General features: G+C 26.8%; 3 protein-coding genes across 3 annotated transcripts; all 3 read right to left on the bottom strand.

The window, feature by feature from the left end:
* Window positions 1–1,381: 1,381 nt before the first annotated feature.
* OCT59_025798 (uncharacterized protein) lies at window positions 1,382–1,988 on the bottom strand (the record flags this gene model as incomplete). Its single annotated transcript, XM_066142722.1, has 2 exons — window positions 1,382–1,581; window positions 1,658–1,988. The coding sequence occupies 2 exons, from the start codon at window positions 1,986–1,988 to the stop codon at window positions 1,382–1,384; spliced, it is 531 nt and encodes a 176-aa protein (XP_065992306.1).
* Window positions 1,989–2,776: 788 nt separating this feature from the next.
* OCT59_025797 (uncharacterized protein) lies at window positions 2,777–5,249 on the bottom strand (the record flags this gene model as incomplete). The annotated part of the gene is made up of 2 exons (XM_066142721.1): window positions 2,777–3,936; window positions 4,247–5,249. The coding sequence occupies 2 exons, from the start codon at window positions 5,247–5,249 to the stop codon at window positions 2,777–2,779; spliced, it is 2,163 nt and encodes a 720-aa protein (XP_065992305.1).
* Window positions 5,250–18,709: 13,460 nt separating this feature from the next.
* On the bottom strand, window positions 18,710–19,420 carry OCT59_025796 (uncharacterized protein; the record flags this gene model as incomplete). Its single annotated transcript, XM_066142720.1, has 2 exons — window positions 18,710–19,051; window positions 19,127–19,420. The coding sequence occupies 2 exons, from the start codon at window positions 19,418–19,420 to the stop codon at window positions 18,710–18,712; spliced, it is 636 nt and encodes a 211-aa protein (XP_065992304.1).
* Between the last annotated feature and the right edge of the window lie 467 nt (window positions 19,421–19,887).

The following is a 19,887-nucleotide window of genomic DNA, read 5'->3' as shown; positions in this document are numbered from 1 at the left end:
AAGGGATCATTTAGGACATTTTATTTTTAATAAAGAAATTCTAAAAATTCATTTGGAAGATTTTTTGAGATTTTTTTAATAAATCTTTTAAGGGTTCATTTGAAGAAATTTTTTAAAAAAGTTTTTTAACTAGAGGGGTCATTTCAAATATTTTTTTGATGAGAAATTTTCTAAGGGTTCATTTGGAAAGATTTTTTTTTTGATAATTTTTTAATCGAAGGGGTCATTTGGATTGAGAAATTTTTGTTTTACGACGTAATTTTACCAAATTTAATTATAAATGTATTCAGGCTATAAAATAACATGTGGTAAGTTACGTTACGTAATATTGTTATCATGTGATCACATGATTTAAATATTTATATTTCGCATTTTTGTTTATCTTATTAAAACATTTTCTTTGTTCTCAATTTTTTTTTACTTAAAAACACAATTTTTTATCTATTTAATATAACCAGAAATACATATTTTTATATTTTTTTTATTTGTTATATCTAGAAATGCATAAAAAGGTATATATTACTAATATTTCTTTTCTTTATTAATGTTTTTCTACCATTTTTTTTTCGTTTCTTTCTTTTCTTTTACTAATACTCCTACTAATATATTTTTTATTATTTTTTTCTACTATATTAACATTTTTACTATTTAATATTTTCTATTAATATTATATTACTACTGATATACGTTCTCTTTCTACTAACATTTTTTATTCTACTAACTTTTTCTTTCTGCTAATGTTTCTACTAATATTTTCTATATTTATATATTTATACTAATATTTTTTAATAACATTCTCTTTTTTCTTACTAATATATTTATCATTAATGCTTCTTTTAAATAATCAAACAGGTATAAGCAAACAAGTGATTTTATTTTTATGCTACTTTTAGTAGAAGTTATATATTATATATATTTATTCAAGTATTCAAGTATAATTAGTATAATTGTTTTTTTTTAATTAAAAAGTGTAAATAAATTTAAATTGTAATAAAGTTTTGAATTAAAATTAAAAAAATATATAAATTATGATTGCATTTTATAATTTTTTTGCTTGAATTAAATTATAATAAATTTACTAGTATTAATACGAAATCATTATCCTATATCTATCCGTCTGATATCTGTATGATATCTGTATGATATCTATATGATATATATCATAATATATCGGGTACCCAATAAGTCTATGATATGTGACCGATATTTAACTACCTGATATGTGTAAGATGTATATGTGATATGTACATGATGTGTCACCATTTTTCTACATTTCTACTACACATATCGGGTACCTGATATGTGTAGCATTGTTAAATATCATACACATATATCACATATATTATACACATATCAGGTACCCGATAGGTACCCGATAGTATTAATTTTGACCAGTGACAGCTGCAAATTTTTCTGGGCCAATTGAAGTCAAAACTTTTTCAATTTCAGTAGCATTAAAAGTTCCAGTATGAGAATCCATTGATGTATCTTTCAAAGTAAGAATATATTGCCTTTTACTTGCGATAATTATTATAAATGCATAAATAGATCTTCCTAAAGGATTACACCATTCATCAACCGCTATAACAAAATTAAAAATATTAATATATATGTAAAAATATTAATTAATTTGATATACAGTAATTAAATAAATTACCTAATATTAAATTTTTTTCATATTTGAGTTCTTCTTTGATTTTATTTAAAATTATAGCAGTTTCATGATTTAAGAAAGTTGTTAATAGGGTTGTTCTTTTAGGAGGACTATAAGCAAAACAGAGACTTTGAACAAAATCAATAAAATAAGGATGACCAACGGTTGAGAATGGTATTCCACAGCAAATAAAAAATCGTATAAGTGCTTGATCGATTTTATCTTTTTTATCCGCAGTAAGCTCAACTGATGAATCAGAATCTGTTTTTTGTTTTCTATTTATAGTAGATGAGCATAGCGAACATCCCGATTTTATCACAATTTTGCCGATCATCTGTAGATCATTTGTCGATCATTTAATCAATTTTATCACTTCGCAATAATTAAGTTAATTAACTTCGATTGAAAAATTCAACATAATAATATATACTCAAATTTTGCATACAGTTTAATATTAGTTTGAAATTACTGTATATGAAATTTTATTTGGATCGCATTACTATTGGATAACTTTTACTAGTAGAAACTTTTAAATTTTAAGCATTTTTATTAAAATTAAAAGTTTCTATTAGTAAAAATTATCCAATAGTAATGCGATCCAAATAAAATTTTATATACAGTAATTTCAAACCAATATTAAACTGTATGCAAAATTTGAGTATATATTATTATGTTGAATTTTCCAATCGAAGTTAATTAACTTAATATAATAGCATATTTACTGTTATGTTAAGTTAATTAACTTAAATTGGAAAATTCTACATAATAATATATGCTCAAAATTTCCAAACAACTTATTATTGATTTGAATTTACTGTGTATCAAATTTTATTTGGATCACATTATTATTGGATAACTTTTATTAGTAGAAACTTTAACTTTTAATAAAATGCTGTCATATTGTTTAATAAACTTTAATTAAACAATTCTGCATAATAATATGGCTCAAATTTCAGTTACAAAATACTTAATATTGATCTAACTTTACTGATTTATGAAACCTCATCATCATTGAATAAGATTTATTAGTAGCAACTTTTTAAATTTTAATAAAAATGTATTTTTATTATAAATTAAATAATATTACATATAAAAATCAAAATATATTCTAAGTTAAATAAATTATAAGCTATCATAATTTGACCATTCTTGATATAAAATTTCAAATTGATTATCTATATTTTGCTCTAATCTTTCTAAAATACTTTGTATATTTTCATCATTATTTTCATTTGAATTGTTATTTATTTCCTCTTCAACTAAAGGTATTTCATTATCTTTTAGTGGAGTAGTTAATCTTGCTGTTAAGGTATTAATATTTTTTTGAGCTTCAAATGATAAATAATTAAAACAATGATTACATTTATCATTATATAAAGTTAAACATTCTTTATGAAAACCATGCCCACAAATTAAAACAATACCATTAGATGAATCTATATTATTAGGTAATAAACATTTTTCTGCATCACAAAAATTATCATTAGCAGGTTTATATGCTGTATTCCATGCTAATGGAAGAACTTTTATATCTACATTAATTTCAAAGCTTGGAAGCATAAAACTTGGATATTTACTATTATTAATTTGGGTTGTATTTCCAATATTATGATAAATTTTATCAAAAAGAGAAAACAAAAATAAAGAAACTTTTCTTTCTAAATAATTTAATTTATCTTGAGAAATAGTTGGATTTCTTGAATTAATAAAAGATTCTTTAAATGAATTATTATTTCTTTCAGCATCAATAATTTTTGCTTTTTGAATAATTTGCAGTGCATTATTTGATTCAGCAGTTTGACTTCTAATAGAACTGTGGAAATTTTCAACAAAATAATCATTAAAAATAGGTAAATTTTTTTTCAAAACATTTGCCATTGGATGATTATTAAGCTCCCAATAAAACACATCACTTAAAAATACAAGTGGTGCTTTATTATAATTATGTCTCCTTAATCTTTGAAATAATACCCAAACTCTTACAACACTTTCTAAATATCCCTCAAAGTATCCACTTCTAAAAAGTACTGCATATATATCTAAAGTAAGTGGTATAGAATTATCTAACAAATCAATCATCATTCTATATTCTGCATCTTTAGAATTTTTAAAACGATTCATAATGACTTTTCTAATCTTTTTCCAACCATTAAATGTTAAATCTAAAATAAGATTAATTACAGTTTGTTTTGGCTTTTGAGACAATACTTTTTTATCTCCAAATAAATCATGATACAACATCTCAAAGAAAAAAATGGTAAGTTTGAAACAAGGTTTCTCTACTATTTAAAGAAATATGAAGTGGTCCAATCATAGGAATTAAACTTAATATTTGTTTTGGAATTCCAGATGCAATTCCTCTATTAATTCTTAATGTTATAGCTCTTCTTATATTTACTTGTCCTGGCCAATCAGCAATTATAGGAATAATGTAATGATCTAAATAATCAGTATTTTCTAACCTTTCAAATACTTTAAATAAAAGATTTGAACATTCAATATAATCTTTAGTACTATGTAATGGGTGCAAAATAAAATCTACTAATTTGCTATTATTTAATGATCTTAATTCCTGATGTTTTTGAATGCGACCATCATAATTATGAACATTAAGATTTTCAATTCTATTTTCATAAGAATCTTCAATTAACAAATTTTTCCATAATTCATTTTGCTCATAATAACTTTTGCCTATTTGGTTCATAAAATAATTCTCAAACTTTTTAATAATTAATTTAGAGTCAATTCCTTTAGGATTATGTATTAAAATATTATTTGAAAAACATGGTATGCTTGGAATATTAGGATTAGAATTTAATAATATTGTAACAAAATGAAAGATATTATGTGTTTCCAATAATGATGGCATAGTACGTCGATGAATATTATGGTAATCATCAATATTCAAAACAAACATTTTTTCTATATTTTGTAAACAATAATTATCAACAGATTGTTCATGTTCATCTGAAACAATTTTTTTTTGTCGATTTACTGTCATTCTTGATACTGATAATCCAAGATTTGCAAGTGTATCAATAGAAGTAGCTGATGCTCCAGAAGTTTGTAAATATGATCCAATATCAGCCTTAATTCCATTAATGTATTTATTATTAATACTAGCTAAAAAATAGCATAAAGAAACTAATTTTTTCTTATTACTATTATTTGTTTTATCAGATTTAGTTTTAGGATTAGTTCCTTGATATAATTCATCAAAAAAACCAATTAAATCTGCATCTTCTGTTTCTAACATATTATTAAATTTATCAGGATCATAAATTGTTTTTTGTTCTAATATTCTTTGATTTTTATAAAGAATATTAGACATTTTTTTAATTTTGTTACTTAAACTAATTTCATCTGTAATTGTTAATTGTGATATAATTTCTTGATAATCTGATTCAAATTGTTTTAGTTCTTCACCATTATATAAAATATCTTTTCTAAATGAATAAGTATGATTTCCCATTGTTAAAATATTATCATCATCCTTTTTTTTGGAAATTGGTGCAGTATATTCTTCTAACATATTATAATCAGGATCATTATCTGTTTTTTTTTCTGCACAAACTACAAATTTTAGCAGTCTCATCTAAATTTAAAATTGGTATTAATCTTTTTGGTATCTTTTCAAGATTAAGGTTTTTTGATCTCTTATTTGCATTTTTTGATTGGCTTTTATATTCATCATGCTTTGGATGAGAGCAAGTTTCATTATGTTTTAGGCTATAAGCCTCATTAATAATAAATTTATTATAGTGAGTTTGACATAATTTCATGCCAACTAAAATAGTTTCTTTTTGTGTTATTGGAATTTTTGTATTATTAGTCATTGTCCTAATTACTCCTTTGCAATCAGTTGAGTTAAAACTGCAGGACATTTTTTTTGAATAAAATTTCAGAAATTTAAAGTTAAAAAAGTATTATTTTGTATTAAGTTAAAAAAAATAATATTTTTTATATTAAATTGAATAATAATATTTTATATTGAAAATGATGTTAATTTTATAAATATTTCTTGTGAATTTTTTAAAGGACTATTTATAAAAAAGTGAACCATATAAATTTTAATCATTTTACTTTATTTATTTATTTTATATTGTTAATGAATTAATTCTTAAAATAGTTCATAAGATGTGCCAAAAATTAACCTTATTAACCTTATAACAATTGCAAGTCTTTATTTAATGATAACTTCTTGATTATTAAAAATTATTCTTGGTTATTTTAGCCATTAATTCTTGAATACCTAATTAATATATTGTAAAAGTTTCAAATTTCGCCCGAACATCTGTGGCTTCGCCCGATGCTCCAAAGTCCGATTAGGAAATGATCAGCATATATATCAAATATTGAAAATTTCGGCCTAAAGCTAACTTTGGCGCCACATTTTATTTTGCTACAAAATTTTTATACTAAATTATTAATATATTATACTATTAAAAAAACAATTTAAAATGATTTTTTAGAATATTTATGGCCTGGAATAAAGTCTCAAAATTAGTGTGATATCACATATAATATGATCGGCAAATGATCGGCAAGGTGATATAAGCATGTTCGCTATGCTTAGTAGATGTAGTTTCAACAGCCAGCATTTCCATATATTCTGTTTTAATATATAGTGGAACATCTTTACAATACAATGCTAAATGTGGCTTCAAAATTTCTGGTTTTCCTTTAGACCAGTTTTGATTACAGTAATGACATCTAGCTATGTAATGCTCACTACCCAATGGTTCTTTAAAATAATGATCCCAGACATGTGATTTTTTACGACCCCTTCTAACTTCTCTAATATTTTGATTATCAAATAAATCTGTTGAATCCATTTTTACAGTCACAAAGATTATGTAAAAGCAAAAATGTAATACACAATTTGTAAGATTATTTAAATTAAAAAAAAGATTATCAAAATTGTGATTCATGTTACACATCAACTGATTAAAAGTTTATGTAACACAAAATATTTTTTATTTCGTAATAATAAAAAATTTCAAAAATTTCTAAGTTGTTTGATTTGTTTCAATTTTATTTATTAATGGTTTAGACATTTGTCCAAACTAGTTCAATTCCAACAGGTAACTAGATAATGTTCCTAAAGAATAAAGAAATGAAAGTTAATAATATTTCTTAAAAGTAAATGCAAGAAACTTTCCTCTGCTTACCATAGATTCGTCAATGGTTGAACCATTCCCTACCTACAAAGTTCTTCGTGTATCTTATTTAGTTTTTTGTATTTTATACAAATTAACATCTTAATAAAAATAAAAACAAAAACATTTTATATACATTCTATTGTTGGATTACTTTTATTAGACGTGTTTTTTGCATACATTATTATATAAAAATAAGAACATTTTTATATATGTACTATTGTTGGGTTACTTTTTATTAGACATGTTTTTTTTGCATACATTATTATATAAATGTTAAGAAAAATCCTCTTTACTTAACCATGAAGTCGTCTAAGAAGTCCACAAAAATTGTTCTGAAAAAAAGAAATAAATTTAGTTGTTGTTTTTGACAGTAAATATCAAAAACAACCTCTTTCCACTTACCAGAAAATCCAAGAAATCCTGCAAGAACTGCTTCTAAAAAAGAAAAAAGAAAGCGAAGTTAATGTTATTTCCTAAAGTAAATGTCAAAAAAAAAAAATCCTTTACTATTTACTAGGAGGTACAATAAGTCCACAAGAACTGTTCCTAAATACAAAGAAAAAGAAATGAAGTTAGTTAATATCATTTGTTAAAAGTAAATAAAAAAAAACCTTTACCTACAGGAAGTCTGGGAAATATGAGAAAATACTTCTAAAAATAAAATAAAAGAAGTTAATAATATTTCAGAAAGAACTGTTTCTAAAAAAAAAGGTGCATTGTAAACATTTTTTTTTAAAAAAAAATATTTACGGCTATTTGTGGCATTACAACGCTAGATTAAAATATGGCATTACAGCATCAAATTAAATTACAGAATTATGGCATTTATGATTTATAGCATTTTATTATGGTTACGGCATGATTAATAACATATGTTGTAACTCCAAAATGTCATAATTAGGGAATTCTGATGACATCTATAAGACAGCCATATTAAAAAGAGCAAAAATCTGATTTTATTTATTTGACCTGTGTATATCTGTAGAAAATACGTTATAAATGTATAAATTTTAATATACTGTAGAATAATACGTATACCGTATCCTTTATTTACAATATTTTTGTGAACCGTATACAAAATACTGATATACAGTAGAAATGGTATATGTTATAAACGTATGAATTTAATATACTGTATTACACAATATGTTTACCATATACTTTATTATATTTTTTACTAAACACATATTGCGAACAGTATACATTATACTGATATGCCATATGTAAAAATGTGAACTGTATCAAAAATATGTATATACAATATAAAAACTATATACATATTTTTTATAGGGTGATAATACAACATATATGTCAGCAGAAAAAGAAGGCGCAATAATATGCTTCAATACAATAGCAGCTGCAGATTTTTTTCATATTCCTTATAGATTACATGTTGTTCAAATCATATTAATGAACTTTAAAAATATAGCATTTGGAAAACTTGACTCACTATCAGGATTATTATTAAAAGAACATCCATATAATTTAATAAATCTGGCTTTCTATCTTCATGATGGATATAATGAAAGTGATAAAGATAATTCTTTAAATATAAAAACAGATGTAATATATCAACTTTATAAAAAACTTTTAAATTATAATCTAACAAAATATTAAAAACCAATTAGGATGAGATGGTTATATAAATTACGAACAGCAAAACAATATTTTGAACAATATGCAATCTACCTTCAATTTACTTAATGGTTTGTCTAAAAATTAAGCATTATTAAAAAAGTGCCACAAAGATATATTGAAAAATTAAAAATATTCTATTCATAATTAAATAATATTAAGCTTAATCTTCAATTATGTTGTCTTGTTAAATTTGGAGAAAAGTTTTTTGAACCTATTTATGAATTTCTTACCAGTTATAATCTTATACCATAAGTTTATAATTTACATCAGGAAATTTGTTTAAACATAATTTAGTGTAATATTTCAGAGGTGGTATAAAATTTCAAAATATTACACTAAAAATATAATATTACAAAAATTTACACTCTTAAATTTGAATAATTATAGTAATTTAAGAATATCTTGCTATCTACTGATCCAATCAGAATGAATAACTCATTGGAATCAGCTCATCAAGACGAATCGAATGGTAGTAAAATCGTATCTTTATATTCGATAGATGACTTTCTATTAATTTAAAACTTAATTGCATACTATAAAGTGTTCTATCAACTGTAGACATGTGATTTTACTACCATTCGATTCGTCTTGATTAAGGTTGCTTGCTGAAACCTAGGGGTTTAGGCAAGATGGCATTTTGCCGAAAAGCGAAATTCTGCCGAAACTATATTAAAGTTATATTAAAAAACTGGCGAAACTTTGGAGAAAAGCGAAACTGCTGAAACTTATTATAAATGCTGGAACTGCCAAAACTCTGCCGAAACTATAATAAATCTATAGTAAAATTTTGACGAAACTAATCGTAGAATTTTGAAGAGGTTTAGACAAGCAACCTTAGTCTTGATAAGCTGATTTCAATGAGCTATAGATAATCCTGATTGGATCAGTAGATAGCGAGATTAAAGCTCCAAACAGTTCAGGCTAAACTGAGGAACTGATCTGAAATTGGCTCAAAATTCAGTTCGATTCGGTTTAGGTATTAGAACCGAAAAACTGGCAGTTCAGTTCAGTTTAATCTGATTTTTATAAAAATGTGAAAAATCAAATAGCCATCCATCTAGTGATCATATAAAGTCGAGCTATATATCATTGGATTTGTCTCGATAAGATGCGTCGAATGGTGGTAAGATCATGTCTTTAGCATCAATAAATCACAAGTTAATCCATGCTAAATGATTTATCAATAATTTGAATTAGCAAGCTATCTATCAGTGCTAGAGACTTGATCTTAGTACCATTCGACGCGTCTCAGTGAAATGAATCCAATGAATATAAATTCATCTGTATATGACCACTGGATGACGAATAATATCAAGTTTCGCATTTTTTTAAAATTTTTGAGTATTAAAAATTAAAAATTCTGATACATGAATTTATTCGTCGTCCAATGGTCGTATAAATATGAATTCTGACTTATTAGATTCACCTCAACGAAACAAGTCAAATGGTGGTAAGATCATGTCTCTAGCATTAATAGATTGTAAGTTAATTCATATTAAATGATTTATAAAAAATTGGCATTAGCAAGTTATCTATTGATGCTAGAGATGTGATCTTACTACCATTCGACTCATTTCATTGAGACGAATCTAATGAGTCTTAATTTATATTTATACGACTATCGGATAACGAATAAATTTATATATCAGAATTTTTAATTTTTAACGCTTGAAAATTTTAAAAAAATGCAAAACTTGACATTATTCGCATCCAGTAGTCGTACACAGACAAATTTATATTCATTGGATTCGTCTTACTGAAATGCGTCGAATGGTGCTAAGATCAAGTCTCCAGCACTGATAGATAACTTGCTGATTCAAATTATTGATAAATTATTTAACGTGAGTTAACTTGTGATTTATTGATGCTAAAAACATGATCTTACCACCATTCGATGTATCTCATCAAGACTAATATAATGATATATGGCTCGACTTTGTACAATCACTAGATGGACGGCTATTCAATTTTTCGCATTTTTATAAAAATCAGATTAAACTGAACTGAATTGCCAGTTTTTTGGTTTAGTTTTTACGGATTTTAGCTCTAATCTGAACCATCTATAATCTGGACCAAACTGACCCATTCGGGGCTTTAAGCGAGATATTCTTAAATTACTATAATTATTCAAATTTAAAAGCATAAACTTTTGTAATATTATGTTTTTAGTATAATATTTTAAAATTTTACACTACCTTTGAAATATTACACTAAATTATGTCTAAACAAATTTTCTGATGTAGATGGTAAAATAGTAACTTTTCCACCTAGTAATCACGTCTACGAAATATCTGATAAAGTAATGGTATGGATAGATAAACTCCAAAATGCTGCAGAAACTATATCTGAAATATTTTAAGAAGAATTAGCTGAAAGTGTACTTTTAAGTTCTAAAGATATAAATGAATTGTATGAAGCTCTTCAAATAGGAGTTAACCAAGCTTTAAATGGATTTCTCAAATGGATATTACCATGGATATATTTACCTTTGAGTGTTTGTCAATTAGAAGGCAATTATGATCAAGCATTTGCTTATGCTTTTTTACATATTTTTTTTCAAAATAGCATTCCAATACTTCACAGCGTAAAAGTTCTTATATTGAATTTTTGAAGGAAGATTTACAAAATGAAACTATTAATACTTTTGGGTTAATGGAAGCACTTCAAGAACCAAATTTTTTGAAAGAATTTGAGAAGTTTTCCAATTCAGATTCCAATGAATACTGGAAATTTTCTATGGTATATACCTTTATTAAGTATCAGGTTTAGCCAATTGCTATTCACTAGCAGTAATTAGAGGGTAGATATAACATAAAAGTGCACATGAATATGAGCAAAGAATTACAAGAATCAAGAATCATTCTTTTAGGTTCTGGTAATGAAAGTGTAGAGATTACACAAAAAGTCCGCCAATAATTTAAAAAAAAGAAAAAGTTGGAAATGAAAATGAAAGATCGATGTCAAAAGAGGAGATGGCGAATGCTATTTTAAGTTTTTTTTTATCTCGTTAAACATGAAATTTTACTATTTTTGAATATTTATAGCGTTGTTCATTGTTTTGTAAATCAATGAACATTCAAATTTATAAATTAATAATATAATAAAGGGTTTTGTTTTTTATCGCACCCGCGATATGTCGCAAGGGCATGCGCCTCCTAATTTTATTGGCGAAAAATTTTTTTGTGGCGCGTCAAATTTCAATTGTAACACGATCTTAAAAAATTTTTTTTTAAAAAATTCTTCAATCTGTTTTGGTTTCTTTGTCCCTACCCTTTAATAAAAACAAACCTTTACATTTCTTTTCTAATTACGTTTTCATTAAAAACATTGTTTATCATGTTTATATTCGATGGTTGGTTTCTTTTTTCTTCTTTTTTGTCTTGTTTTGAAAACTACACTAAAGGTTTTTTTTTCTTTTTTCAGGTCCTTTGCGTTGTGGATTTTGACGTTAATATCATTTGAAAAGAGACTTTTCGTTCTTTAAAGACTCGGTAGGTGAAGTTTAATACACCGTGTTTAATAACCTTAAAAAACACTATTAACGATTTTTTTTTTTACTTTAGATTCTTTCACTTTAGATTCTTTTCACAACGGAAGTTTAATGTCAATTTCGTTACTCTTCCTTCTTCTCATTTGGAAAAAATATTGGTAAGTGTCGGTTATATAGACTATGAACTAATTTAAACGGCCTCTTCAAAGTTTTTGTATATGTATTAACCTCTTGTAAACAATATTAACCAATTTTCTTCTTTTTTTTAGGTTCTTTAATTTGATTTCCTTTCTAAAGAAGACCTCTTACTTTCCACTTTGGCGAAGTCTCGGTAGGTGTTATTCAGGTTGTTGGTGTACGCGAAGCTTTTAGAAACAACACTAACAGGTGTTTTTTCTTTTTTTTAGGTTTTTTTTCGTTGTAAAAGCTAAGATTTACCGCCAATTGTGTTTTTTTTCATTTCGGTAGGTGTTATATAGGTTAATGGTGCATGTAATAACCTGTTATAAATGATATTAATGAGTTTTTTTCTTTTTTTAGGTTCTTTCACGTTGTTAAAGCCAAACTTTAAAGCTGATCTCATTTTTAAGGTACCTTTGTTACCTTTCACTTCGGTAGGTGTTATATGGGCTAATGGTGTATGTAATAACCTATTATAAATGATAATATTAATGAGTTTTTTTTTCTTTTTTTAGGTTTTTTTCACGTTGTTAAAGCCAAACTTTAAAACTGATCCCATTTCTAAGGTACCTTTGTTACCTTTCACTTCGGTAGGTGTTATATGGGCTAATGGTGTATGTACTATATAGTAGTCTTTAAAATGAATTAATGGTTTTTTTTCTTTTTTAGATTCATACGGATGTAATTCACCCGACAATGATGATACAGCAAGTGTAACAAGTACGACTAGTGAACATGAAAAATGCACATGGAAACTCTGATGTCTTCTATTTCGGAGATAATAAATAGATTAGTGGTGTATGTATATCTTTGGGAAGTATTAGTGAAGATTTAATTAGGAGGCTTAATAAACTTTATTGTCAAATTTAAAGATACTTTAGCATTTGATAACTATCTTAAAATATTACAATTTCGCTTATTATGACCCATATCACCACAATTTCCACATTTATATTGTTTACTATTTACTGAAGTCGTAGCCTTTTCTTTTTCATGGCTTGCTTTAATTCGTTTTGTACCCTTCGGGCGTCCTTTAGACCTGGTTTGTTTATTAGGATTATTGAGAATAAAAGGAAAATTTTCCTTATCAGATTCATCATCTTTTGTATCTTCTAATTCGATATTTTCATTTTGTTCTTCATCTTGTTCTTCATCAACATCTTTTAAGTAATTCTCCAAAATATGTATTATACGTATATCCCTTTTACTAACAGCTTTCATAGTAGCTTTATGTGATAAGCCAGCAATTTTACCATATAATTGTATGTCTGTAAGTTGTTCATGCCGAGTAATAAATTCTTGTGATGTTTTGCAAATTGCAGTTAAAAATGGAACATTATGTTGAGGAATAAGAGGTGTAATCTCATTTTCAAATTTGCTAGCAACTAAAAATTGCTCTTTACTAGGATCTTTATCTCTATAATACCATCGTGAAGGAATAAGTCTTAAATGGAATCTTGCTGCAGGACTACGAAGCATTATTTGAAAATAATGCCTGCAAATAATTCCTCGATTAATAAGAGATAGACAAGAGCAATAATGAGATCCATTTATTAATAAGATAATAAAATGTTTCTCAACAAGTTTGTTTTCAACATTTACAGCCCACATAGATGAAATTTGATCTTTATTAATGTTGGAAATCATACATGCTGCAGTTATTTGACGAGCATCAGATACATCTTCCAAATATTGACCTAATAAGAGATCATACTGCAAACACATGTAATAGCAATGTTAAATCAAGTAAAATACAAACATAATAAGTATACAATTATTATTGTAATATATACTTTATCAAATTCATCAATTACTTCTTGGGTAACTTGTACAGCATTATAAAAAACACACTGACGAATTTCATCTCTTTGAAGTTCTAATATGGCAGGAGGCAAATATTCTTCAAGTTTTTGGTTAATAGAAGTAAACATGAACGCAGCAGTGGAAATCTGAGTAGGCATACAGGGAATAGCAGCTTTCCATAACACAAGTTGATATTTTTTGTTTTCTGCCATTTGTCTTCTCTCTATTACATCCCCAAGTTCACATAAAGAAATATTAGAGTTAAAAATATAACTTTTAATCCATGCATTAATGCTTTCTACAGGAGAAGATGCATGGAGTCCTGCAGTAAATTGGTGACATGTCCAAGGATGAGCCCGATGATTCTTTAGTATTATAAAGAGTATTTATCAAATATTGCTGTATTTCAGGATATTGAGTAATTAATTTTCTCCATTCTGATTCAAAGGAAAGTGTGTTTAGTGTATTACGTACAGCATGAAATTTTGTAAAAAACTCTTGAAATTTATTTCCAATTAGTTTTTGAACCTTTTTAATCAAATTTTGGCTAATATGAAAAGTGCAATGCATCGGGTATGTGGTAGGAAATGTAGACCTAATCGCAGCATGTACAGCTGGATCTGCATCTGTCATTATTACTTGTGGATACACATTATTTGTTGCTAAATTGAGTTGTTCAAATGACCATTCATGTGATTCTTTTGTTTCATCAATTAATAATGCTTGTGCAACAAGTCTTACATTCCGATTTTCATCAAGAATAATAAATAAACTTAAAGCCATCTCATACCTATTGGTTTTACAAGTTACATCTTGTACCACAATATCTGAATACCGATACCATAATTCTAACTGAGATGGCGTCATCCAGAATAAATGTGTAAGAGTATTATTATTATCAAATTTGATCGCAACCTTCCACATTGGATTATTTTGTGATAATTCAAGTAATTTCGTATACAATTTAGCTGCATCATTACTATCATCTTTATTTTGTGGACGAAAATGTTGAATTGCTTTATACAAATCATTATCATAAATTATTTGTCCTGGGAACTTTGCTTCAAGATATTGTCTTTGTGTAGCAGCTCCCATTCTGCATTTAATAGTAAGAAATTCAATCTCCTTCATAATTTCAGGAGGTATGTATTTGTTATCTCCAAATTGAATGATATTAGGATTAAGATTATGTGAATGGATATCATGAAGTGTTGTAATATAAACATATTTAAAAGGATTTTTAGAGGTAGGTTCTGATAAATTAATATGCCAAGCACAGCCTAGACGTTTTGTTGTTGTCTCTTTATTGGATTTTGTAACATAATTACCATGATGTTCACATTGTGCAGTACGTACGAAAAGTTCCATCAGATTTTTTCTCAACACGACTATATATGATATTAAACCCTTGCTGCTTTGCCCGACTTTCAATAGTTTCAAATGCTTGCTTCCAAGTGGTGAAAGCCTTTCCTTGATACAAAACTGGTTCAGAGTTTTCTTGTTGCATTGTAGTAAACAAAGGTATAAGGTGTGTAAAAAGCAAAAAAAAATAAAGGGACGTACAAAAAAATTAGGTAAACAAATAGTAACTTTTGTGTTACAATCACAATTCATATATTTACTAGCCAATAAAATTAAGCATTGTCCGCACACTAATATTTTCGTTTATTCAGAACTAAAACCAAGTTAATGACATTTATAAAAGCAATAACATATACTATTAGTCCTATCAACACTTTACCGAAAATGAAAAGTCTTTTTTTAACAAGATTTAAAATTAAAATTAAGCTTCTGCAATAAAAGAAGTCTTTTAATATAATATTTACCAACTCTCTATCAAAATAAAAAGACAATACCATCAAGAAAGTAAGAAAAGTAAGGATTAATCATTAATTATTAGACCTTTTCTATATAAGAATTTTATGTGTATGTAATTAATTACTTTATTAAAAAAATTGTTAAGCATCCTGGTTCCTAATTTATATACTTTAATCATTTCCAAAGGCTGTTTCATACACCATTAGCCCATATAACACCTACCGAAGTAAAAAATAACAAAGGTACCAAAAAAATGGAGAAAAAAGGATTTATACCATTTATCCTGGTAGAGCGTTAGAATTTTTCCGCCAAACAATTTCTACTAGTCCTTTATTACCTGGTATGTTTCGTCCGACGGTATCAGCTTTAAAGTTTGGCTTTAACAACGTGAAAACCCCCTAAAAAAGAAAAAAAAACTCATTAATATTATCATTTATAATAGGTTATTACATACACCATTAGTCCATATAACACCTACCGAAGTGAAAGGTAACAAAGGTACCTTAGAAATGGGATCAGTTTTAAAGTTTGGCTTTAACAACGTGAAAAAAACCTAAAAAAAGAAAAAAAAACTCATTAATATTATCATTTATAATAGGTTATTACATACACCATTAGCCCATATAACGCCTACCGAAGTGAAAGGTAACAAAGGTACCTTAAAAATGAGATCAGCTTTAAAGTTTGGCTTTAACAACGTGAAAGAACCTAAAAAAAGAAAAAAACTCATTAATATCATTTATAACAGGTTATTACATGCACCATTAACCTATATAACACCTACCGAAATGAAAAAAAACACAATTGGCGGTAAATCTTAGCTTTTACAACGAAAAAAAAACCTAAAAAAAAAGAAAAAACACCTGTTAGTGTTGTTTCTAAAAGCTTCGCGTACACCAACAACCTGAATAACACCTACCGAGACTTCGCCAAAGTGGAAAGTAAGAGGTCTTCTTTAGAAAGGAAATCAAATTAAAGAACCTAAAAAAAAGAAGAAAATTGGTTAATATTGTTTACAAGAGGTTAATACATATACAAAAACTTTGAAGAGGCCGTTTAAATTAGTTCATAGTCTATATAACCGACACTTACCAATATTTTTTCCAAATGAGAAGAAGGAAGAGTAACGAAATTGACATTAAACTTCCGTTGTGAAAAGAATCTAAAGTGAAAGAATCTAAAGTAAAAAAAAAATCGTTAATAGTGTTTTTAAGGTTATTAAACACGGTGTATTAAACTTCACCTACCGAGTCTTTAAAGAACGAAAAGTCTCTTTTCAAATGATATTAACGTCAAAATCCACAACGCAAAGGACCTGAAAAAAGAAAAAAAAAACCTTTAGTGTAGTTTTCAAAACAAGACAAAAAAGAAGAAAAAAGAAACCAACCATCGAATATAAACATGATAAACAATGTTTTTAATGAAAACGTAATTAGAAAAGAAATGTAAAGGTTTGTTTTTATTAAAGGGTAGGGACAAAGAAACCAAAACAGATCGAAGAATTTTTTAAAAAAAAATTTTTTAAGATCGTGTTACAATTGAAATTTGACGCGCCACAAAAAAATTTTTCGCCAATAAAATTAGGAGGCGCATGCCCTTGCGACATATCGCGGGTGCGATAAAAAACAAAACCCTATAATAAATTATAATTGTCAAATAATATGAATAATATATGATATTTAATAAATAAAATTTTTTTTTTATTATAGCTTTGTCAAAAAATTTTGATATTAAATAATAATTCAGCCATCAATTTAATGATCGACAAAATGATCGATAAAAAAAATCTTCAATAAGGACCTACACATCACAGTAGTATCAGAAATTAGTATTGTATTATGTAAGACATGCCTGATTTTCTGAAATAAGCTGACTGTAACCTTAGGTCATGATCTTGTTATTAGGTATCTCTTATACTAAGAAATAAAACAACTTCCTTTCATATCTAGATCACTTAAAAGTATACAAGTAAACTAAGGTCTTGTAGAAAATTTGGTGCTGAATAAACCATAGTACTATTATATATCTAAAAAATTTTACCATTATTTATGTTAATCATGATGATTTACAATTCTATAATCTAACGGTATTACTATATTCCAAGATGAAATATTTTACCCATTATGTTGTGTATGCTAATTATGGTGATTTGCAAGGAGGAAGATTAATAAAATGACGAAAGAAGTACACAATAGAAAATGATGATCTGGTGATCTCCTGTTCCTGCAGAATTTTTTATTGCTATAAAAAAACTGGATTTTTTATTCTTTGTACTGGTGGATCACTATGGCTCCCAATAATCTTAAAATACTTGCATACAACATCTTGACAAGTCTTGGAGATGACCTTGTCAAAGATATCGAATTAGTAGTACAAAGACACGTTATAGAAATTTTTCTTGGTGTGAAAATATATTGCTAAAGAAAATGTATAGAAATAGAAATTAAAATAAATTAGAAGAACTAAAAGGTGTTTGTTTATAAAAAAATTCGTTGTGGAAGAAAGTAACGAAAATAAGCAAACAAAAGGTAAAACTAAGTAGAGAAAGGTTTTCATTATTATAGACATTAAAAGTTATAAGTATTATATTATATTTATTCTTATTTGAAAAATTTCATACTATATATTTTGCAGCTTAAAAAAATACTAAGTTATTATAAATATCATCATATACGGATTTTGCATTTTTCGAATCGTAATATTTTAGGGGAAAGAACATCCATTAAACAATTGAGATAAGAATAGAGGGTTTGTTTCTTGTCTTGGTAATTTCAGCCTATAATATAAGTTTTGTGTTTGTGATCGTCGTATTAATCGTTGTATTGATCGTCGTTTTCGTAATCGTCCAACATAGTTCAACATATATGAATTAGGGTAACCAGACGTATTAATATAGCAATAGTATTTAGCCGGATAAATATTATTGAGCGCGTTTATTTATCGCATCGAGCTTAACGCTTTGCGTTATTTCAGTTGTGGAAAAATGTTATTATGCGAAGACGGAAGAAGTAAGAACAAAAAGAAAGGAGATACATACAAACCTATTCTAGCATTTACTCCTGGTATTAACATTACTCCTTGTTTTTCAGAGTAATGCATTATAGATTCAAAATCATATGGTCCATAACACAACACATCTGATTCTTTAAATCTCTCATAATTGCGACTAGTTCTTCCAACGTGCACATATTCATTACGGTCTGGGCGACAATGTTCATGGTAAAAACCGAGCGCATGCATCAGTTCATGCATAACACTGCCCACAGTATTTGGCCACCTTATTTCATCCTTAGTAACATGCAAATTCTGTATGATTGCGAAATAAAGTGAGAGAGAGCAATTGGCACTATTGACAGAACATAATTATTAGTAAATCTGAACCTGTTTGCCTCCTATTCTACCCACGTAAGAAGAAAATTTCCCTTTATCACTAATTTTGATGTAATCTCTTTGGTTCATTCTCTTTACGAATTTTATGACAGATACCCTGGTAATCCTTTTCATTGCTTCCATCACAAGTTTTTTAAGTTCGTCACTAACATTATCGTTGAAAACATATGGAACGATTCCGTATTCCCAAAGTTTTTTCCCGTCATTAGTACAAACATCAGAGAACATATCCTCCTCCTCTTCAAGAATCGTACAATATTTATCGTTTCTTAGTATTGAATTCATTTCTAATATTTTTAAATAAGAAAGATATTAATTAAAAAAAAATATAATGACTAATAACGGATAATTAACCTGAAGGAATAGAATATCTACTTTGGTGAGAATGATCCTAGAATATCTTATTATATTCTACAGGAAATCTGATATTTATTGACTTCGATGTCAGACAGTATGCGTTATCTGTCCCTGCCATATATTAAAAGAATGTTAACAAAAGAAACAGGAAAAACGCATTTTAACGGTAAGAGATGAAGTGGCAAAATTTTTGTTCTCTTTTAATAATACATATGGACTTTTTACATACTCTATTACTAATGTTTAGTGTAAATGATCTCGAATTATATTACGCTCACACTTTTTATGATGAAAGAATTTTAGTTAAAAATTAGTGTAGATGTGACTTTAAACCAAAAGAACGCTTTTAAATACTACAGGAAAGCAAGGAATATTCTTCTGACACAGCATAACTA

Source organism: Rhizophagus irregularis, chromosome 6, assembly GCF_026210795.1.
Source record: "Rhizophagus irregularis chromosome 6, complete sequence".
NCBI lineage: Eukaryota > Fungi > Glomeromycota > Glomeromycetes > Glomerales > Glomeraceae > Rhizophagus > Rhizophagus irregularis.
This window is presented reverse-complemented; position numbering and strand designations above follow the sequence as displayed.